The sequence below is a fragment of the Dermochelys coriacea genome, chromosome 3 (genome assembly GCF_009764565.3).
Source record: "Dermochelys coriacea isolate rDerCor1 chromosome 3, rDerCor1.pri.v4, whole genome shotgun sequence".
Lineage (NCBI taxonomy): Eukaryota > Metazoa > Chordata > Testudines > Dermochelyidae > Dermochelys > Dermochelys coriacea.
The window spans coordinates 192210706-192235119 of record NC_050070.1 but is presented as its reverse complement, the minus strand read 5'-3'; the positions used below and the strand labels follow the sequence as shown (position 1 = coordinate 192235119).

Here is a 24414-nt window from a genome sequence, read left to right as displayed (position 1 = left end):
ATAGACAGATAACCCCTGTAGCTGCTCTTAGCTTAAAAAAAAACCTCTTCAGGTCTGTGAAAAACTTGTGAATTTCCCTGCAGGAGGTTAACTACCCTGCCTTTAGATAGAGAAAACTCCAGCTCAAAAAAGAAAGATCCCTTTGTTATGCCTGCTGCTCTGTCCCCGCAGGCAGAGACATAAAATTTACAGCTGCAATCCTCTTTTACAAAACCTTTTAAAATCCTGCTGCTCCTGGTTCAAAATGATCTCAAAATGATCTAAAAAAAATCTCAAAATGATCTAAAAATGATCTCAAAATAATCCCACCGCTCTGCCACATGTCAAGGTTCCTTCCCCATTCTGAACTCTAGGATACAGATGTGGGGACCTGTATGAAAGACCCCCTAAGGTTATTCTTAACAGCTTAGGTTAAAAACTTCCTCAAGGTACAAACTTTGCCTTGTCCTTGAACCCTATGCTGCCACCACCAAGCGTGTTAAACAAAGAACAGGGAAAGAGCTCACTTGGAGACGTCGTCCCACAAAATATCCCCCCAAGTCCTACACCATATTTCCTGGGGAAGACTTGATAAAAATCCTCACCAATTTATACAGGTGAACACAGACCCAAACCCTTGGATCTTAAGAACAATGGAAAAACAAACAGGTTCTTAAAAGGAGAATTTTAATTAAAGAAAAGGTAAAAGAATCATCTCTGTAAAATCAGGAAGGTAAATACCTTACAGGATAATCAGAGTCAAAACATAGAGAATCCCTCTAGGCAAAACTTTAAGTTACAAAAAGACACAAAAACAGGAATATACATTCCATCCAGCACAGCTATTTTACCAGCCATTAAACAAAAGAAATCTAACGCATTTCTTGCTAGATTACTTACTAACTTTTTACAGGAGTTCTGAGCTGCATTCCTGATCTGTTCCCGGCAAAAGCATCACATAGACAGACAGACCCTTTGTTCCCCCACCCCCCCTCCAGCTTTGAAAGTATCTTGTCTCCTCATTGGTCATTTTGATCAGGTGCCAACGAGGTTATCTTAGCTTCTTAACCCTTTACTGGTGAAAGGGTTTTGTCTCAGGCCAGAGGGATTTTATAGCACTGTGGACAGAAAGGTGATTACCCTTCCCTCTATATTTATGACAGTAACTCTGACCAACAAGTACTTCAGAAGTACTTAATATGTCTGACAAACTAATATCCAGCAGAGGGGGAGGGAACATGGAGAATATAAAGTGTTAATATTTATAGGGCCGTATAGTTGGCATAAGCTGTCTCTAACTATTTATTTATATTACAGGAGGACTTAAAGCCCCAGCTGAGAAGGAGCCCCATTATATTGGGCACTATATAGTAGAGTTGGGCAAAAAATTTTGGTCAAAACTTTTCTGGGGTGAAAAATGCAGATTTGGCAACCCAAAACATTTTGCAAATTCATGTCAGTTTTGCTGAATGGTTCATGTAAAAAAAAACCCAACCCAAAAAAACTGAAATGTTTTGTCCCAACATTTTTGAAATTCAACATTTTGATTTTTTGGTTTGCAACAATCTTTTGTTTCAAAATGTCCTTCAAATCTATTTAATTTGTTTGAAAGTGCTGAAAAAGACTCAAAATCAAAATGGAACATTTCATTTGGTTGAACACAAAATTTATTTCAACCTAAAATGACTTTTTTACTTTTCAAACCACCAAATTTTTTGAAGATTTTCATTTTTGGTTTGACGTGAATTAAACCCCCCCCCCCTCCACTATTTTGGAAGTGCCAGCAAATTGAAAAAGCTAATATTTGCACAGCTCCTCTGTATAATACACATAGCAAGAGACCCTGAAGCGCTCACCTTGTGAATAGGGAAAGAAAGAGTAGGAAGGGAAATAGAGAGGTGACTTGATCAGCATCAATCAGTAGGTTAGGGACAGAACTGGGAGCAGAACCCAAGTCCCCCTAATTCCCCAGCAAGTGCCCTACACACTGGGCCACACAACACCGCAGACCCCATCCCTCTGGGCCTTAGTGCAGGGGTGTAACATAGGTGGGCCACGACTCTCCCAATCAACACCCAGGCCCACCCAAATCTGAGCTTGTGTGACACCCCGTCACATACACCCTTTCCTGTAAGAGCAGCAGCAGATTGCTCCAGGGGCTGGGCAAAGAGACAGAAAGCTTCTGATCCTGGGAGCATCTCCCTCTCCCCCAGCTGTTCCAACTCAGTCAGTAACTGCTCCTGTCACTACCCAATGGGGAGGGAAGAGGCACACAACTTGGGAAACACAGATTCCTTGCAAGAGCCTGTATCGGTGGAACCGTACACCCTGCAGCAGTCAGAGCCAGGAAGCTGCAACTATGTGACAGAGAGAAGCAGAGGCTGCTGCTTCTGTGGTATGGAGTACAGACCATGACACAAGAGGTGATGGGGAATGGGTAGCTGGGATAGGAAAAGGGGTCCAGGAAGCTGGAGCCAAAAAGGGACCCAGCCAAGCTGTCTGGTCATTGCTCATCCACCATAAGCTTGGGCCCTCCCAAATTCCCATTCCTCACTATGCCATGGTTTCAGAGACCACTGTCTATTAGAATTAAGGTGACAGAGATTTTTGGCTGCCTTAAATAGCATGAGTTAGAAGAGGTATCTGCATTTACAAGCAAAGCAGCTGTGGTGAATGTAATACTCTGAGCATGAACACCTCTCCCTGAGTCTTTTAAAAATCTAATAACATTTTGCACACGCAGCTGCCTGCTAACAAAAGCCCCCTGGTTCCTGTTTTTTAAAAGTTCTCCACTTCCTGTTACACAAATCACTTAAATTGTTCACAGAGAAATATTTTTTTATGTAAAAATATTTCACTTTGCAGTTCCTTCTTGCATGCATTGAAGTCATTTACTTTCTCATTGACTGCAAGTGGAGCAAAATTGGACCCTTATAGTCCATTCTTTGAAAAGCTAGCCCTGTACGACTCTTACACCAGCTAAGGATCTGCCCCTAAATATTACCAAATGCCACCCATCCACAACACTGGGTGGGGGAAATTGATAGGGCCTGTGGTGAAACGGAGACTGTCCCAGCGGCAAGGGAGGAACACACTCACCAAGGCACAATACATAGCTCCTCCCCCTGGGAGTCTCTGGCACCCATTGGCCAGCTGGGAGACAGGACCATATTGTCCCTAGGGTGACCAGATGTCCTGATTTTATAGGGACAGTCCCGATATTTGGGGCTTTTTCTTATAAGGGTGCCAATTACCCCACATGGCCGATTTTTCACACTTACTTTCTGGTCACCCTAATTGATCCCCTGCTCTGTTCAGTGAGATATTCGTCATTTGATTCTGCAGTAGCCTGAGCTTAGGGACTATGGTCATGGGGCACCGTGGCAAACTGTGGGAACTTTACATGTATGTTCAGGTTTTTCCTTTCCTGACAGATTCCCCCCTGCTCATAGAATCCCAGCCTCCATATTGCTCCCTTTAAAATAACATGAATACCGTGGGTGAGACATGATGATGGAAGAAGGAGAACAATAAAAAATTGCTACGAAGCATAAATTCAGACCTAGGTATCATGACTTTTTCAGTTAGCAGACAGAAAATTATATACAATTATCACCTACACAAACATTTCAGACATGCCTTCATCTTTCTGGAGTAGCAAATACTTTATATACCATAACTCGGCTGATCAGAGTGATAGAAGAGGTTCCCAGGAGAACACACTAGATAAAAAAAATCAGTGTGAAAACTGTAATATCTAATCTTCAGACAGTAGCAACACAGCAGCTTCTGAGCTGAAAACCACATAGTTTAGTGGAGAGACAGACACTGAAACTATCAGCAGAGCCTTATGATTTCCTAATACCTGAAGTGACAGCTGACTGAGCTCTATTACCTGTTAAACCAGTCATCTGTGTAGCGGGGATATGGGTAGGGATCGTTACTGCTGAAGTCGTAGCTGGCTTTGGCATTCTGGAAAACACAAATATTTCAATGAGTCAGCATAAAAACAGGCCAACAAAGCAAAACAGAATGCAGAATGAGGCAACTTGTAAAATGTTAATAAACTCCCCTTTTTCTATTTCATCCATCGGAGTGTCATCTAATATACCTGGTACGCTGGACATAACACACCTCAGCGTTTATTAGTTACCACATGAAATGTCTGAGATGAACTTTCCTCAAAGTAGTATGCAAGCAGCATGGGCTGGTGTTTGGTACTATTCCTATGTAAGCAGAGTCAGGATGAGCTCCACCCTGACATCTGGTAGTGAGTTGTGGCAAGTTGTGGAAAAGAACTTCAGGGGCTGATCTCATTTGCATAGGCACACCCACCCCGCCTAGCATGAGTCCATAGCTGCCCAAATGGTCACTTTGGCTGCTGTGGGATCCCAGTGTCTCTGTTATTGGGACAGGAAGAATAAATTGTTATTATCCTGATTATGTGAATCAAGGACAGTGGAACTGTACTTGGCCTTTTGTTATGATGGAGGGACTTGCCATCAACTCAGTAGCACTTACTAGGCAGGGGACATCGGTTTCAAAACACAGTGAATTGAGAGAGGCTGGGGATAGGTATTAGTACCTGGTGGTGTGGGCCTGAAACATCAACTGCATCTCTCTCTTTCCCTCCCTCCCTGTGGAATATCAGAGCTAATTTTGGGTCTATTAGGAGTCTAGCTACAGGTGCTGAGCTGAATTTGCTTTGGGCTTATGGTGCACTAGTAGTGAGGCTCCCACTACTACAAGCTGAAAGAGCTAAAATTACTGAGCACTGTGTTAAGTAGTGGGGAGCCTGAAGATATATTGCTGGGAAGTGAGTGGAGCAGTTTGTGGGATGGCTGGTGGGGTGGGGTGGAGCGGCTCGCGGGATGGCTGGTGGGGTGGAGTGGAGCCCTATGGAGCGGCAGGGAAGTCCACTTCAGATCATGTAAGGTGCCCCTTACCACTTACTTACTTATTTACACACTTACACACACATGGACTGGGGAAGAAAAGGAGTACTTGTGGCACCTTAGAGACTAACAAATTTATTAGAAAAGGAGTACTTGTGGCACCTTAGAGACTAACAACATTAGTCTCTAAGGTGCCACAAGTACTCCTTTTCTTTTTGCGAATACAGACTAACACGGCTGCTACTCTGAAACCAAAATTTATTAGAGCATAAGCTTTCGTGAGCTACAGCTCACTTCATCGGATGCATCCGATGAAGTGAGCTGTAGCTCACGAAAGCTTATGCTCTAATAAATTTGTTAGTCTCTAAGGTGCCACAAGTACTCCTTTTCTTTTTGCGAATACAGACTAACACGGCTGCTACTCTGAAACCTGTCATGATGGACTGGGGAGTAACACTCTGCAGACGAACTTTTGAACTCTGGGGCTGGGCTTTTGGGTTGTTGGACTTTTGGGATCTTTGGGTTGCTGGACTCAAGAGATGTTTCAGTTGTTGGACTCAAGAACCAGAGGGAAAGGACAAATGGTGTGAGAGGAATCCGCCCAGTCTGCTGGGGTGGGTCTTTGCTCATGGTTTGGTTGATGAACCCTAGCTGTGGTGTTTTCCCAATTTAATGCTGATGTCATTTACCTCATTTTATTAAAGATTTTCTGCTACACCGAGACTCTGTGCTTGCGAGAGGGGAAGTATTGCCTCTTTGAGGCACCCAGGGGTGTGTGTAAGATTTTCCCAGATCACTGGGTGGGGGCTTGAGCCGGTTTTGCATTCGCTTTGTTGAAAGGGAACCCCTGTGTACTGAATCTGGCCCTTGCTGCGATCAACTCGGCCTGGCGGAAGGATTACACCTACTTCAGTCTCTGGGTCACCATGGGCAAGTCATGCCATGTCTTTGTGCCTAAGTTCCCCCCAAATGGGGATAATAACATTTACCTACCTTTTACAATGCTTTGAGATATTTGTATTACAACGTTGGGCATTATTATTGTTGGTTGTATTAGAGTGGTGCCCAGAGGCCCTACCTGAGAGGTTGAGCTCATTGTGCTAAGCAGTGTATAAAAATAGTAAGAGACAGACCCAAGCCTGAAGAATTTACATCTAAATAGACAAGGCAGACAAAGGGTGGGAGGGGAAACAGCGGTCCAGATCGGTAAAGTACTCAAAGTGACCCAGCACATCAGTGGCAGAACCAGGAAATGTCCATAAGGGGGGAGGAGAGGTAGATTCAAGCTAAAAACTCATTTTTACATAAGAAGATAAGAACGGCCATACTGGGTCTAGCCCAGTATCCTGTCTTCTGACAGTGGCCAAAGCCAGGTGCCTCAGAGAGAATGAACAGAACAGGAAATCATCAAGTGATCCATCCCCTGTTGCCCATTCCCAGCTTCTGGCAAACAGAGTCTAGGGACACCATCCCTGCCCATCCTGGCTAATAGCCAATGATGGACCTATCCTTCATGAATTTATCTAGTTCTTTTTTGAACCCTGCTATAGTCTTGGTCTTCACAACATCCTCTGGCAAGGAGTTCCACAGCTTGACTGTGTGTTGTGTGAAGAAATACTTCCTTTTATTTGGTTTAAACCTGCTTCCTATTAATTTCGTTTTGTGACCCCTAATTCTTGTGTTATGAAAAGGAGTAAATAACGCTTCCTTATTTACTTTCTCCACACCACTCATGATTTTATATACCTCTATCATATCCCCCCTTAGTCGTCTCTTTTCCAAGCTGAAAAGTCCCAGTCTTATTAATCTCTCCTCATACAGCAGCTGTCCAATCCCCAAATCATTCTTGTTGCCCTTTTCTGAACCTTTTTCAATTCCAATATATCTTTTTTGAGATGGGGTGACTGCATCTACATGCAGTATTCAAGATGTGGGCATACCATGGATTTATATAGAGGCAATACGATATTTTCTGTCCTATTATCTATCCCTTTCTTAATGATTCCCAACATTTTGTTTGCTTTTTGAACTGCTGCTGCACGTTGAGTGGATGTTTTCAGAGACCTCTCCACAATGACTACAAAATCTCTTTCTTGAATTGTGGCGGCTAATTGAGACCCTATCATTTTATATGTATAGTTGGGATTATGCTTTCCAGTGTGCATTACTTTGCATTTATCATTGAATTTCATCTGCCATTTTGTTAGCTACTCACCCAGGAGGTTTGTGAGATCCTTTTGTAGCTCTTCGCAGTCTGCTTGGGACTTCATTATCTTCAGTAGTTTTGTAACCTCTGAAAATTTTGCCACCTCACTGTTTGCCACTTTTTCTAGATCTTTTATGAATATGTTGAATAGCACTGGTCCCAGTACAGACCCCTGGGGGACACCACTATTTACCGCTCTCCATTCTGAAAGCTGACCATTTATTCCTATCCTTTGTTTCCTATCTTTTAACCAGTTACCAATCCATGAGAGGACCTTCCTTCTTATCCCATGACAGCTTACTTTGCTTAAGAGCCTTTGGTGAGGGACCTTGTCAAAGGCTTTCTGAAAATCTAAGTACACTATATCCACTGGATCTCCCTTGTCCACATGCTTGTTGATCCCATCAAAGAATTCTAGTAGATTGGTGAGGCATGATTTGCCCTTACAAAAACCATGTTGATGCTTCCCCAACAAATTATGTTCATCTATGTGTCTGACAATTTTGTTCTTTTACTATAGTTTCAACCAGTTTGCCCGGTACTGAAGTCAGGCTTACCGAGCTGTAATTGCCGGGATCACCTCCAGAGCCCTTTTTAAAATTGGCATCATATTATCTATCCTCCCGTCATTGGATACAGAAGCTGATTTAAATGATAGGTTACACAATACACTGCAATTTCACGTTTGAGTTCCTTCAGAACTCTTGGGTGAATACCATCTGATCCTGGTGACTTATTACCATTTAGTTTATCAATTTGTTCCAAAACCTCCTCTAATGACACCTCAATCTGGGACAGTTCCTCAGATTTGTCCCAAAGAATGGCTCAGGTGTGGGAATTTCCCTCACATCCTCAGCTGGGAAGACGATGCAAAGAATTAATTTAGTGTCTCTGCAATGGCCTTATCATCCTTGAGTGCTCCTTTAGCATCTCGATCGTCCAGTGGCCCCACTAGTTGTTTAGCTGGCTTCCTGCCTCTGACGTACTTAAACAATTTTTTGCTATTACTTTTTGAGTCTTTGGCTAGCTATTCTTCAAATTCTTTTTTCCCTTCCTAATTATATTTTTACACCTCATTTGCCAGAGTTTATGCTCCTTTCTATTTTCCTCACTAGGATTTAACTTCCATTTTTTAAAGGATGCCTTTTTGTCTCTCACTGCTTCTTTTACTTTGTTGTTTAGCCACAGTGGCACTTTTTTGGTTCTCTGTGTTTTTTTTATTTAATTGTGAAAGAAGCTTTTCATGACTGTGAGAATTTCATGGGCTACTGCCAGCAATTTTGCACCAAAAGCCAGACCATAGGAATTCAAAACAGTACACAGGTGAAGTGTCTAAATGACAGAGAGAAAATGTATTGCCAGTTCAAATGCCCCATCTTAAAGTATCAGGATAAAATCCTGGCTCTGTTGAAGTCAGTGGGAGCTTTGCCATTGACCGTACCTGTTGCTGTATAATACACCGAAGAGAAATGAATGAGTCAACAGAAAAAGATCAAGTCCTTTCATGTATTAACACGTACTGTGTCCACTTATAGTAAGACCAGCTGGACAGCTATCTGGGCATGGTAAAGTCAGAATGAAAATCCTGCCTCTATGGGTAATTTAATTAGGAGCTAAAGTACACTCTGTACCAATTTCTAGGCTTGTTTCCTCTAGAGAGAAATGTACTTGAATCAGGAATTAAAGAAGTTTCTAATGCTATTGCCATGGATTATGAATGGCATGGATTTTAGGCAAACTAGAGGTAACTAATTTTAATTCAAATCTCATTCTCCTTGCCAGTAATGTGAGCATGTTCACACTTAAAACCTAATTTGATGAGTTCTGGGCTTTGCCAGTTCATTTGGTGCAGTATTTCTGACCTTTTTCCCATAAAATTCTCACTTTAGTGAAAATTACAATTTCAATCTTGGTATGGGTAGATTCAATTGACTTCCCACCTGCTAAACCCAAAGGAAATTACAAGTGGCTAATTTGTCAGGAAGGAATTAGACATGCAGACACCCTGTGTACGTTCATCAGCTGCTCTTGGTGTTGTTATCAGACAGTTTGTCCAAAGAAAGAAAGGATGGAAGGTCCTTCAAGATATATAAATATATCACAATATATTCAAAGTAAGGATGGGCAAATTGCTTCAGAAAACAATCCAACTCACCCTACAGACTGTAGCTCTCCTGTATGTTCAATCAAACAAAGCATCAATTTCAGAAAAAAATTCCTTTTAAAAAAAGACACCTTTCAAAATTCCCTCTCTCTGATTTACCTAATTTTGGGCTACCCACTAGAGTACTGCATTCACGAAAGCAGAGGATTTTTTCTAAGAAACAGTCAGTACAGTCCAGAAAGAGCCGAATTAGGAAGACTAAGAAAATAACTGCAGATTCAAGTATTTATTTCCCTCTTCCTTTTCTTCAGGCCCTTTCTTGAAAACAGGAAGCCTTCTGCAGCCTTTAAAAAAGAAAATCCTTCGGACACTGTACAAAGTACTTTATATTAGAGCTGGTCACAAAATAGGATTTATTTTCATGGGATACTTTGACATTTTGATGAAAACTCAAAATATTTTGTCAAAAAAGCTATGCTGCTTCAGAGCCTCATGGGAGCTGCAGTTTGCATGCCTTTCAGTTTCAGCTAAGTACTTCAGTTTTCATCCAAGAACTAAAAGCTTCCATTTGGGGGAGTACAGTTATTTCATTAAAAAACAAGCCAGAGAAAGCAGACACTTTCCCCCTAAAATTTCATTTAATCAAAAACCCAATTTTCCTGTCAAAAAACTGTTTTGGCAGAAAATATTTGATGAGACCAACTTGATATTATTATAAACAGTAGACTCGAAAATGTATCCATTGTAACTGCATGGAGAGCACTACTCATCCTGTATTTTAAAGGCCATATCTAACTTGGTTCCTAACATCCTGTAGCCCTTACCCTAATAAGATACTACCAAGTAGCATTTGATCAGAAAGTAACATGCTATCAAGCAATAAATCACACATAGTTCATATACTGTGATATAAAGATATGATTTTGGCCCATGAATAAAAACAAAAAAATAAACTAAATAAAAGCTTTGGCTTGCATTTTTCACACAGTTGCCCTGTATTTTCTTGTGGCAAACCCTTCTATTGTATAACAGTTATTCTGTAATGGATGGAAAATACTAAACCAATTGTTTCATATGCTGTTTAGCAATGATTGTGTATCTTGAATAATAATGAACACTCCCTGATATTTTACATGGTTTTATAGGCCTCTAAGGAGCCATGCATAAGCAGCTATGTTTTCCTATTTAATTCAAGAATTTTTCCTACACTTATATGACAGTCCAGGAGGCAAACATTAAAAGATATGCCTCTCAGTACTAGTAGCCTAAATTCATCTATGGTATTAGAATAAGGATGACTTTGGTCCACAGGTTTTTGGGCTTTAAAAATATATATAAAGATTTTTAACATAGTGTTCAGTTCTTTTCTCCCTCGTATGGGTGCAATCCCCTATGGAACAGGTCCTGTAACTTCCGTTTTTCTCTCTTGACTCCTATGCTGACCGAAAGACAAAGAAACATTAAGCCTAAATGATGGTGTGTAATGTCTTTGACAAATTGCTCGTGAGTACTGTTCAAAGCCGTACAGTGGAAATAAATAATTCAGTTGTTGTACATAAGATCTTAAGTACAGAGGATAAATTCTTCACGAGATGGAAAAGCAAACAGTGTATTCTTTGCCTAGGGGAGTATAACTGAGGGCAAAATGCCTTACTGAAAAACACACAAACAATGGCACCAAAACAGTGTTGATATGGGGAAGGTTTCCCCTATTTGCAAGCTGAAGCATTTGCCTTGTGTTTGTTTCAAGACTATTCAAAAAATCCCACAGGGTTCTTGCTGCAAATAGTTCTGGCACGAAAATTTCTCAGAGCCCTGGTAACCTTTTATTTACATCTTAAAAGGCATCTATAAATAGATGCATAGGAAATATGCTAATTAGATGTTCAGTTCATTTTATGTGTACATGCAGAGGTAGATAAGTTTGTACAGGTAGAGGTACTGGTGAACATTATAAACACCATTTCTTTTGATCCAGCATTGTTATTTGCAATTAGGTGTACAGGTATCAGCAAAGGGACACCAGATTGTCAGCCTGCAATTTGGTGTTAGCTCTGGGCCATTGCTCTTTATCCTTGTTCTGTGGGTATAGAGTATTGACTAGAACCCAGTGATTCTTGATTGAGACTGTCAAACTCAGGCTAGGATTGTTCTATATCTTTAATTTCTTGTGTTTTCTTTTGTCAGAACATGATCATACGGCTTTCTGATGTGCGCAACTCAATTTCTTTTTGGAACAAGCATAGCTCTTTGTTTTCCTGTATATGTGACAGAAGGCAGTCAGATACTACAGGGATGGGTGACTTTATAGAGACCTAGCTAGATATATAGCATGGACCCCTGGGCAGGCCTGGACATGTGTAGAAACTGAGTTATCCCCTCTGTCACCCACAGAGGATTGGGGATATTTTATCTCATTTTGTTGGTGTTTTCTAGTGTGGAGAATGAGGGAGTTCTGTGAATTTCTTTTAACATTAGTTTACCTGTATGATATTTTCCTGCCTGATAGATGATATGATAGAATAGCATTAAATCAGAGGAGGCTGATGCGGGGAAAGCAAACATGAAATGAAACAATGACAGATAAGTCTCCTTAGGGAACAGTGGGGGAAGCTATGAACTGGGGAATGTCTCTGCTAGGCTTCAGCCAGGTTGGCCAAGTTTACTTTTCCCAGACATCAGCCTAAGATCAAAGGGGATACTACAGCCTTAGAGATGCCGGCTTAGGGAAGAAGAAGAAGAAGGCTGTAGAAGTGAGCGGTAGCTCACGAAAGCTTATGCTCTAATAAATTTGTTAGTCTCTAAGGTGCCACAAGTACTCCTTTTCTTTTAGTCTAACAGTGGTAAGAGTGTGTGGTCCCCCTTCTCCCCAGAGAGGGATGAAGGTGGCAAATCCTATCCCCAACAGGATAATAGATGGGCTGCCAGAATTCATTTAAATGAAGTAATAATTATACCTAGCTATTGTATAGTGCTTTTCTTCAGTGGGTATCATTATCTTCATTTTACAGATGGGGAAACAGACACAGAGAGGGGAAGTCACTTGTGCCAGGTCCCCTGGCAGGCCAGTGGCAGAGCCAGGAATAGAACCCAGGTCTCCTGCAGTGCAGTGCTCTATGCACCCGCCCATGCGCCTCACCTACATAAATCTCTTTCTCTTTCTTTCCCCCACCCCTAATTACAGAAACCACCATCACAATTGATACTAATTGGCACCCTCACCAGCAGCCTCAACGAATAAGGTCTAGGACTGAGTAAGCAAGGGGAGTAAATCCCTTTCTTCTCGCTAGGGATGACCCCCCTGATAAATGTGAGGTATCCTGGCAGGAAGATGCCAATCTTTCATAGTTCATTCGGTACCATTCTGTGGATAAAATAAGGACTTTGCTCTTCAGTTCTATCTGGTATCCTCCATGAGAACAACATTTACTAACACAACATTCAGAAAGAAAGGGTATTCCCTGCACCAACTCCAGAAAGCAAGAGGGGAAAGATGAAATCCTGTGAACACAAGAAAAAAAAAATCTATTCACTCACTAACATGCTCCTTGTGGTGTCGGGCACCTAGTTTCATAGGTTTTAAGCCCAGAAGAGACTCACTAGGTCTTCTAGTCTGACCCCCTGTATATCCCAGGCTATAGAATTGTATTCATTTATTCATGTATGGAGCCCAACAACTTGTATACAAAATTCCCATTATAGTTAATGAAAGTTCCCTGTGTTCATCTCCAGCACATTAAGAAACAAACAAACCCTAACTATTTGCAGCATACTACAGGATTATACATACAAGTGATTTAGTTTGGGCTGAAATGTGACTGTGATGGAATAGTACTGGCAAAGCACAGTCTGGGTTTTCAGACACTGCCGACAGCCAGAACACATCAATAAAGTGACAAGTCATCTTCAAAAATTCCTTGCCTGTGAATACAATAGTTTTCTTCTAGCAATTTAATAAGCCACTGTACTTATTAGTCATAGGTACTTCATAAAAGGAGAAGATTCTTAATTAGGTAAAACCAACCAGACTTCTAATACTGAAAGGGCAGCACAATTTTATCCAACCCTTCTCTCTTTGAAAAGAACCAGATTATAATAGATTGGAAAGGCATTTGAACAGGGTGGGATATGCCAGCCCTTGGTTAGCACCCAAGCTCACAGACCTACTGATTCTTCTCTACTGCTGATCCAGCTATTCAGTGTTGCCTCAGGGATTCTACTTCTCCTCCCAGGGCGATGATATATTGCATACTGCTTGTTCTCAGACCTCACTAATTACTGACAGTACAGTACAAGGTGCAACCCTGATTTCAGAATGCAAAGCAATGGTCCACAAAGCTTCCAACTGGAACAGCTGCTCTAAGAATTAAGCAGCTTAAAATAAAATAAAACATTGGACAAGATTAGTGGAGTTGGACTCCAGCTTCCCAGATGTTGTGTTTTGCACAGACATCTGCAGATGTAAGCAGTGGCTGAGTGAGTTCTTCCTTGACATCTGGTGATGAGCTGGGGAAAAGACTTCAGGAACTGATTTTGTTTGCACAGACACACTTACTCTGCCTAGGTGCACAGCATGATGGGGCTTTTTTGCCCAAATGATCCTTTTTGGCTGGTGTCGGATTGCAAGTCACTTTGATCTTGGGTGCCAGGGTGATGAAAGATTGTTGTCCTTGTTGTGTGAGTGGGGACAGCAGAACTATGCCTGGCATGCCATGATTGAGGACTGTCACTCTCAACTGAACTGCACTCTCTAAGCAAGAGATAAGTGGAGAGGAGAGTGGGTAGGGACAGGTGCTTGTACCTGTGGTGTGGTCTCTGCTCAGACAGTCCTAGATATCATTTGACCCTTTCCCTCACCACTGTTTAATAACAGAGCCGATTAGGCTCAACTGGGCGTCTTTTGTTTTGTTATGGATCCACCAGAGCTGAAATAACTGAAAGCCCGGTCTAAGTGTTAAGTCTTAGACCAGCATGTGGGACATGCTTGCGAATCATGCTTGTGGCATTTCCCCCAAATTAATGCCAGGTTCGTTCCCCCTTTTTTATTAAAAGTTTTCTTCTCTATACTCGGACTCAGTGCTTGTGAGAGGGGCAGTATTGCCTCTTAGAGGTACCTGGAGTGTTGTGTAATTTTCCCAGTTACTGGGTGGGGGCTTGAGCTGCTTCTGTGTTGTATTGTTAAAAGAACTCTTAGATATTGAACTCGGCCCTTGTCGCTGCCAACTCCTCTTGGCAGAAGGGTTACACAAACAATATCACATTTCTGTTCATTCTTGTATTCTTGCCAACCAAATCCGGAGTGGACACATGGATTTCCTTAGTTAGGAAATGCATTTGTTGTCTGCAGCAGAGCTGGTCAGAAGTTCTCTGTTGGAATGTTTTTTCATTGGGAATACCAGTTAATTAAAATTGGAACATTGAGTGGAGATAGTTTGAACCTGCCTGGTTCCTTGGCTTTCCGGACTGATTTTTCAATACCCACTTGGCAGTCTGATGGGGAGCCAAGAGCCTGGAAGCCCTGGATTCCAAGCACCTAAGGTCCCAGCTCCTTGGTTCCTTTGCAGCTTACATGGCTACTGTGGAACGGGGCTCCCCAGGCCTCCTGGCTGGCCGATGGGGAAACAGGACCTGAAAGCTGTGGGAGCTGTGCCTCACAAGCTCTGAGACTCCCAGCTCGGTGGGGGCTCCCCAAGCTTCCAAGCTCATAGTTTCTCCACAACTCACCAAACTTGCTGTCAAAGAGCTGGGAGCCTAGAAGCCCTGAGAACCAAGCTCCAAGGGTTCCAATTTAGCCAGGACTCCCAGGCTCCCAGCTTCTCAGCAGCCTGGGCTCTCAGAGTTTCCAGTTCCAGAACAGAAATTTGGGGGTTTCATTCCCAAACAGGAATAAAACTGAATTTCAAAATATCAAAATCCTCCCTGAAATGGAATTCCCTTTCTGCACAGAGTTCTAGTCCGCAGTCACAAGGACAGCTTACAGAGTAGCAGCCGTGTTAGTCTGTATTCGCAAAAAGAAAAGGAGTACTTGTGGCACCTTAGAGACTAACAAATTTATTAGAGCATAAGCTTTCGTGAGCTGCAGCTCACTTCATCGGATGCATTTCCGATGAAATACATCCGATGAAGTGAGCTGTAGCTCACGAAAGCTTATGCTCTAATAAATTTGTTAGTCTCTAAAGTGCCACAAGGACAGCTTAGTTTAATTAGAGCAGATAACAACATTCTGGATAATATCATAGTAATAGGAATTTGGGACATAGCCTTCAAGACAGTTCTTGCATTAAATTTCCTCAAAATCAAGAAAGTCTGTATTAGGTTAGAAACCTAACTATTTGAGGAATTAGTAAGTGGGATAAACTGTTTAAAAACAAATCACTGACTCTTGTATGATTTTATATCAGGATGCTGATTTTCTTTGCTCTGGTCTATGTCCTATAGTGCTTTGACTCTTCTGTATTTTCTTGTCTTGTGTAGGTAAAAAAACAACTTGTACTGACAATGTTTCTGTTTATCTTCATTAGAATAATATTTTAAAGGCAACTGTTTTAAAGGAGAACTGCTTCATTAAGAGAATCATAGATTATGTTCTTCTGCTCTTTAGATCAATTTGTGAAGTGCAAGCTCTTCTCTTCATTTCTACTCAGCACTAGAATGTCATGTAGTTTCTTATTATATCTCCTTTTCACTCATTTCTTTCCTACTTTCCCTGAAGGCATGGCCAGTAACCCTACACGAGCAACATTGTCAGATGAAGCTCTTCAACCTGGGTGCATCCTCACAAACAAGACCTGTATCCCCAGATAACCTTCCAAACGCTAATTATTTCACAGAAATACATGGGGCCAGATCCTCAGCTGGTGTAGATCAGCATAACCCCATTGATTTCTATGAAGCTTTACCAATTCCCAGCTGATAGTCTGGCCCATAATTTATATAACATTCTTTGCAGATAGTGTCAGGAACAAGAAATTCTTATAACCCTCAGCCATGGGAAAATAATCATGAACTCCCTACTTCTCTGCCACACAAACTGCTAAAGATTTCTCCACTGCAGTACTCCAAACCCTGTGAGCACAGAATGCTTGCCCTTAACTTCAGAACCCAGCAGTTCCACCTGCAAAGAGCTAGCAGCCTTCTCCACAGAAATCACTGAGAGGCAACAAGAGTTGGCACATAACTCCCTTAGACTCCTTTGAAAATCCCAGCTTTACTCTCTTAAAAATTAGGCCTCTCTGGAATGAGATGACAGCCTGAGTCCAATTGCAGAAGAAAACTGTCCACATCACAAAAGCACAACTGCAGCTGTCCCCTTGGTTGCCCTTCTTCGCAATTTCAGTAGAGGCTAAGGTTGGAATGGGCAGGGAGACAGCTATCATTTGACCTCCCACTGTGGTTCCTCTGGAACAGTGCTGAGCCACATTGGTACAGCAGCATGAAGGAATCATACACTGCCCCTACTAATGCTGTGTCTTATCAATGGATGGATTTGTCTGGATGGCAGCCATGAGCACTAAAGTAATGGCGCTTCATTTTGACCTCATTTACACCAGTGAAACTCCATTAACATAGTGGAATCACTCATAATTTAAATAAGATTGGATGTAAATTGACTCAGAATAAGGCCCATAATATCAGTGTGAATAGGGAAATGGGAATCAAAACCTAGATCTTTTATTCTTGTAGATTCCGAGTTAAATTCTGCTAGATTCAACCTTACTGACAGATACATCTTTATTGTGACTACAGTAACTGAGAGCAGAATTTGATTTTCTATATATTCCCATCATTAACAATGACAGTGTATTTCACTTCTCTGGACATCAAATTTCCTGCTCCTAATGTGCAAAAATCATCAGTATCTATGATTTGTTGTTAAGAGTTGGATAGGTTCTCACTTTAGTTTCTTTAAATGCAAGGTGTGTATATAGAAGAGTTGTTTTCCCAAACTCTCAGTACTTATAAATACCCCATTGTATTATTATTTATGTTTTGGCCAAGTGCAGAGAAAAATGTTCCTTTCACATATCTCTTTCATGCCAGCAAAACAGTCCTGAATTTATAGTACTTGATAAACTTGAAAAATCTATTATGCTGGAACAAAAAAAAACCTTTTAACAAGACACTTCCTATCTAATTCTGCTTAGGAAGCACATGCAAGAAAGTGAGTATTTATTTAATTTATTTTCTTCTTACAAGCCAGAGTTTTTTCATGTCGTAACTGAAAATTTTATTTTTTTAAAAAGCATAAGCATTAGTAATAATTGCAATTTTCTTTTGATTGCTTCGCAGTTTCACATCTCAGTAATTTTCCTCTGGATTGGCTGTGTTTTTAAGATGAGAAGGCTAGATTTTCTTGGCAATGTTTCATTCACACTTGTGAGTACATGCCCAGATAAATAAAACTTTGCTAAGATAAAATGAAAGTATCCGGTCTAATTTTTAAAAGTGACTATTGATTTTGGCTGCCTAACTAGAGACTCCCACTCAGTGAAAAGTGGGCACTTTTAAGGGGTCTCAGCTTAGGTACCCAAAACTGAAGCACCTAAAATCAATAGTCACTTTTGAAAATTTAGGCCTACATATTTCCAAACTTCAGAAAAAAGGATTTTGACAGAATTCTATAGTTAAAAGCAAGCAAGCAAACAAACAAGCAAAAAAACGAAAGTTTGCTAAATGGGGGCTAAACTCTACAATCACTGGTTTCAGAGTAGCAGCCGTGTTAGTCTGTATCCACAAAAAGAAAAGGAGGACTTGTGGCACCTTAGAGACTAACAAATTTATTTGAGCATAAGCTTTCCTGCATCCGATGAAGTGAGCTGTAGCTCAAATAAATTTGTTAGTCTCTAAGGTGCCACAAGTCCTCCTTTTCTTTCTACAATCACTGTTCATTCAGAGTAGCATTTTATCCTTAGATAAAGGTGGCAGAATCTAGCCTTAATGTCGAAAATAAAATTAATAATAATAATGTGTTAGAGTAGAAATTAGGTGACACTGTTAAACATAGTCTTACAGGTTCTTTTTCTTTGCACATGAATAATCTTGGGAAGATATGCTGAGTTGTTGTTAGTTTTGTTTATGCAAGGTTGTGGGTAGAAGGAGTTGAATGGACAACAGGAAATTTTGCTCTCTGCCTGCACCTCCAATTTGAGAGTCAATAATTGAGACAGAGGAGTTCCTTGGGAATTGGGCACTGGTGCTGGGCTCCGATTGCTGAAAGAAGGGATTTCCCTGCAAGCTGTTTGACCACCTTGTGGACTGTTTATGTGTAAATAAAACAAAGTTAAACTTAGTGTATACCTAGACTCTGCATCACCATTTACCACCACTCAGCAGAAGCACAATGCTGGTGTCAGAACAGGACACTGGTGTTGGAAGAAGCGTCACAAGTGAGACAAAGTTTTAGGGTTGCCAACCCACCAGGATTGTCCTGGAATCTCCTGGAATTAAAGAGAAATCTTTAATTAAAGATCATGTCAGGAGATGAAACCTCCAGGAATACGTCCAACTGAAATTGGCAAGCCTACAAATTTTCCAGAATGGCAGAGGGGCAGCAATAGTGATAATAAGCTTGGATCAGAGCTACTTTGTCTGCAGTATATAAACTACCTAGGCATAGCTTGCCAAGTTTGTAATCTACTTTTACTAAAAACTATTTGGCTTACAGAGTTTACAAACCCTGCAAGATCTATCAGAAGTTTATAAATCCTATGGTGACTTCATGGAATTTTTGGATGTTCAAATATTGAAGCTGAACAACTAACTCCAAAATGAGTTACAATTAATAAAACACATTTGGAGTTTCAGTATCAAGATATTTTTGAACTACAGTCTGTTTTTACAACAGCAAGAATGGGAAATCTTTTCAGAAAGAGAAAACCTACCATTTTTCAAAGTCCCTTAAATCAAGGAAATTATTAAAGAGATTCAAGAAACCCCTTGGCCTCCTTACTTAATGCTGAAGTAAAGGAGCTGCATTTTAAACAGAATGACATTTCATTATTATTGTTACATCTAGACTCTGTATTGCACCTTACTGAAACAATGTGACCCCCTCCTGTTACGGAATTGTGAAATTAGAAAATATGGACTGTTCTTGTAAAGACTGTTCTTGAAAAGCTTTCACACCAAGTTGTTCACAAGAGAAGAGCCAGAAAGAAGTCCTCGGTATTTAGAAATCTGGTTACGGTTTCTAGCATACTCAGAGAAGATAGGCTTCCCAGTTGGCAAACCAGACTCTTTGTTCTCATTCTTTGAATATTAACCTGATCTTGAACAAGTAATGTACAATGTAGTATGTTAACATTCTATTGTAACTGCCTTAATTTTTTTAAATGGCTTATCTAATTACCCTCAAACCTTCTCTCTCACCAATATTTTTTTGGCTTAAGCAAAAGCATGAGAATTTTTGGCAGAAATCAGGTTTTATCGAAACACACACACACAATGATTTGGGAATGAAAAAGTATCAAAATGGTTTTTTTAATAAAGGCAGTTGTAAAAAAAGAAGTGGGTAAACTAACCTAAACTATGCTCTGTATTCCCCAAATGAGAAGTGGGTAAACTCAGTTTACCCTACCTCAATTATACTACTAAATAAAGGCTACCTGGCAACTTACCTTACTACATGGCTGTGTAATTTTCACTGTGATGTGTAGGAAATCAGAAGTACTACTCCCATTGTTAACAGGATTTGAACAGCTGATTACCTAGCCAGGTTCTATTTACAAATGGAAAAAGAAAGCTGAAGTACAAAAGCTGATAACTATCAGTTTGCTTAGCTAGCTACCCTTTAACTTTCAAAGTGGTGCACAATAGTCTTACAGGTTTGCTCACCATAAAAAAAAAGGGGGGGAATTGGATGGCTCTAGCATGCATGTTGCTTTGAAAGTTAAAAGATTTATTGTTAAGCACTGTCAGAGCAAGCAGCACTTTTTAAAGCTCTTATTATGAACTGTGCTCTTTGATGATTTCTTTAAAGTGAAAAGAAAAAAGCATCCATATCTAGAAGATTAGAAATGTAAGATTCATTGATTTATATTTATATATAAAGAAAAGGAGTACTTGTGGCACCTTAGAGACTAACAAATTTATTAGAGCATAAGCTTTCGTGAGCTACAGCTCACTTCATCGGATGCATTTATGAAAGCTTATGCTCTAATAAATTTGTTAGTCTCTAAGGTGGCACAAGTACTCCTTTTCTTTTTGCGAATACAGACTAACACGGCTGCTACTCTGAAACCTATATTTATATATAGTATTTTATTAGCAGTTGGACAGGTCTCAATAAGTTTTACTGAAAAATGTTAAGGACCTACACAGTGGCTGGCATTAAAAAAAAATCCACTGTTATTATACCGTGGAATTAGAGATTGTAAGAAACAGGGCCTGATTCTCCTATCTGTTACACGGCTTTTCCATTAGTGTAATCCCTTTGAAGTCAATGGAGTTACACAGGTATAAAGCCAGTGCAAAAGAGTGGAAATTCAGGTCCATTATCCTTAATTATATTCCTACACTTAGAATCAAAAATAACAGTGCTGTCTTTAAACACTGAACTGTGGTAACCAATAATGAATGCTGAGTTTTAATGGCAGCCATTGCATACCTACACCATCTACAGAGGATGAAATGGGAGGAAGAGAGGACGGTTGTCTCTTGTATGCATTAGCTAATCTCAGTAGGCCTGATACAAAGCCCACTGAAATCAATGGAAAGATTCCCATTGATTTCAGTGAGTTTTATATCATGCCCAGTGTGAATATCTCTTTGTCAAACGCCTAGTGGTAGCTGAGGGTTTCTTTTCATCAGCACTAGAAAACCCCACAAATTAGAGGCGTATAATAAGAAGATAACCACAGTCATAACTGTAGCAGAATGACATGGTTATGTGGCCAGGATGTGAGGAGACCACACATGCTTATAGGGACTACAGCTTAATCAAGAACGCAACATGGGATAGAAGAGTTTGAGGGATTTATTGTGGCTAACATATTTAGGGATCAGTCTCGTTCACACTGATGTCAAAGGCAAAATTTCTTTTGATTTCAATGGGTGCTAGATTAGGCTCTAAATCTATCCGTAAGAAAGACAAAACAAGACTTTAGGGGTATGTTTCTAGAGGTGTACTCTAAAACAGAAGAAATCATTCTGGCATTATACCTGGTGTTGATGAAATGTAGTCATCACCTTAAAAAACCTAGCAGTTACAAGATTGATTATAACAAAGTGCAGGGGATAATGCAAATGCTGCTGTAATCTCATTTGTTTCTCTAAGGTAATACTGGCAATATTTTAAGGCTGCATCATATGAAATTCTGGTCATATTATCACAAGAAAAACAAGGTAGAAATTAAAACTCTGCAGAAGAGGGAAGGCAGTATGGTTCAGTTTGTTGCAAGTATTAGTTATAGCAGCTTGACTTGGCCAATATTGCTTTTTTAAAATAAAAAGGAGAAAGAAAAGATGTTATAGATCTAATATAGATAAAGATATAGATCTGAAAGGCAGCAAAGAGACTGAAGGCAGTAAACTGGTTAAGATAGTGCATTCTAAAAGCTTTACAGATTGAAATGGAAGGAACAAGCCTACAGGCAATTCAAGCAGAGTTTCACTTAAATTGTACAAAGGTGAAACAAGATGTAAGGCCATATTATAATAGTATTGTAAACCAATTCCAAATTTCTAAGAGTAAATCAGAAAATACTATTCAAGCTACTAAATAGATTTCTTTTGTCAAGGAGAGGAGATGCATGTTGATTTTCATGCTTTAGGATTAAAAGTTCCTCAGGAGCCACACTGTATATTGTACTCTATACAAGTTCTTAACTCTCCATCTTCAGCCATGAGCGCCTTCTAGTAGTGCGTTAAGTGACATGACTAATATCTGCCATGTGCTTTCTCAAGATCTTCAATGTTCTTATTTAGAAATTATTTTCATTTATAAAAAATGCTTTAATGTTTAAAATTTGTATGGAAGCCTATGAAACCAATGGAAAAATCAAAACATAAAATTCTAAGAAGCGGGGCTGAGATCTCTGGAACAGATATTCACATGCAAGAGCTACTCATGGAACATTTTCTAATTGCTTATGTTCTTGTCAAGAGCACATTACCATTTACATGTCATCAAAAGGCTGTTCTCTGTAAGATTTATAGGTTTGACCATAGCCAACATTTTAACAGTAACTTGCTGGAAATACAAATGGGGTATTTTAGATACCATTAGTTGACTGAACAAGAGCTTCAGAATTACATTAATCAGACATGGTATCACTGTTGACTGATTTCGCAACGGACTTAAGTGCCATGGAGGTTAAGACGACTTAGCTTCCAACAGGATGTAAGACTGAAACATTATCTAGCATTCAAAATACAAAGTATACAATCTCTGAAAGCTCTATAGTCTTTGTGCTCTCCTACAGTCTTACTTAAACAAAGAAACACTTGTAAAGTCAAGAACAAAATACAGGCACAGTTTCTAAACAAAAACTCAGACATAGAGTACATAGTATGTCAAATATTAAGATCCTGCCATTAAAGGGATCCACAAATGCTATGAAGATTATGGGTGAAATAGTGGGCTCCATTAAAGTCAATGGCAAAACTCCTACTGACTTCAGTGGAGCCAGGATTTTACTCTATATATTGTATGTTCTGTTCTACTCTGCTATTAATTTTATAATGTGTATTGCATCTACCAGGAAAATTATACAAACTTAAAACTTTTTTAAAAACAAACTGATCTGGGCCAGGCAACCAAACAAAAGCATAATTATAAAGTTGGTTAGCTGAGAACAAAAGAAATTTCTATTTTTATACATTTTTTCATATTTTGAACATATATACAAGAACTGCACATCAGAAATCCTAGTGAGCACTAGGATAATATGGAGAATATAAATGCTGTGGATTAAGAACAATCAATGCAAATAAAAATCTGTAGGGTCTGGGAGAAGCAGTGGAACAGAAAAACTGTAAGCCATTTCAAGTGAGCAAGAATAATTTATAGATAGTAATAGTGAAGGACAAGCATTTAAGTATGAGAAGTCATCTTTATCTTTGTCTAGTTGTAACAACAAAAGACAATTACATTAGGGTAAAGCAGGAGTAACTCCACTATATCAAACTTGTGTATGTGAGAGGAGAATCAAGCCCTTAGATCCCTTCGTTAGTTCCCATCTTCCATGCATTACCTGCTCAGTACATATATTGGCACCTGTTGCAATGCAAACCACTAATCACATGCTGTTCTCAGGGGCAGTGAACGACATAAGATCATGTCAGATTTGCAAGGGATGATAGTGAGTAGAGCCAAAAGCATGTAAATGTTTCTTTCACCACGCTCAGGATCAATGTGTTGTCATGCAACAAGGAACAGTCAAACAGAATAGTAAATAAAGATTTCTGGCTTTCACTTTCCTTAATCAAGAGGAGAATGGTGCAGCTTGTTGATCCAGAAACCATTCCCTCTAATCTGAACCCCAGCTGGTACTAGATGGAAGCGCTGGGAACTATATTAGGCGCTCAGGAACTTGTAAGGCACAGATTGGTAGTGGCATGGAGATGCACTGCCCCTATACCGGCTGTGAGAAGTTTGGGCATAGATTGTGCACAACAAGGGTATGATTCTCTCCACAGCTGGCCAGTTCTACTGGCTTGGGCTGAGTGTGGTGGGATCACGGTCTCACCTACCCCAAGCCCCTCAAGTGGTAGCTAGGGACACTAACGAGAAGCAGTTCTTTCACTCAGGACTCTGATTGTGACTAGCGCTGGAGAGCAGGAAGGCTCTTCCACAAGCTTGCATATTCACACAGGGCTTGGTCACAATCCATCCCTTACTGCCTCCCCCTCCCCTTATTTTGTTGCCCATTCAATTACTTTTGGTTTTGAGAACTGAATTTTTCTCACCAAACTTCTCAGTGGACTTGAAAGACTCCCACTGACTTGTCAGTTAAAAAAACAAAATATTCTGATTTGGATCAAACTGATCCAAAATAAAATATTTTAATTTAATTTTCCCAAAAGAAAAATCAAACATTTTCTGGAAAATCAAAATCTTTCAGTGGAAAATGTCAATTTTGCAAAAATACCCTTTCCATCATAAAACCACCGTGATGGAAAATTCCTGATCAGCTCTATCAAAGACTGACTCAAATTAATCAACGGATTGAGATGCAAAGAAAAAAACAAACAAACAACCCAATACTACGTCTTTCCATAAGCACAGCAAA

The 24414-nt window shown here is 40.1% G+C and overlaps 1 protein-coding gene across 1 annotated transcript in view; it reads right to left on the bottom strand.

Annotated features, from left to right (window-relative positions):
• Positions 1 to 24414, bottom strand: part of PCSK2 (proprotein convertase subtilisin/kexin type 2) — a 215236-nt gene that overhangs the window by 55056 nt on the left and 135766 nt on the right. The window contains exon 6 of the mRNA XM_038397065.2: positions 3875 to 3951. Within this exon, the coding sequence (XP_038252993.1) occupies positions 3875 to 3951 (77 nt within the window). The remainder of the gene's footprint in view (positions 1 to 3874; positions 3952 to 24414) is intronic.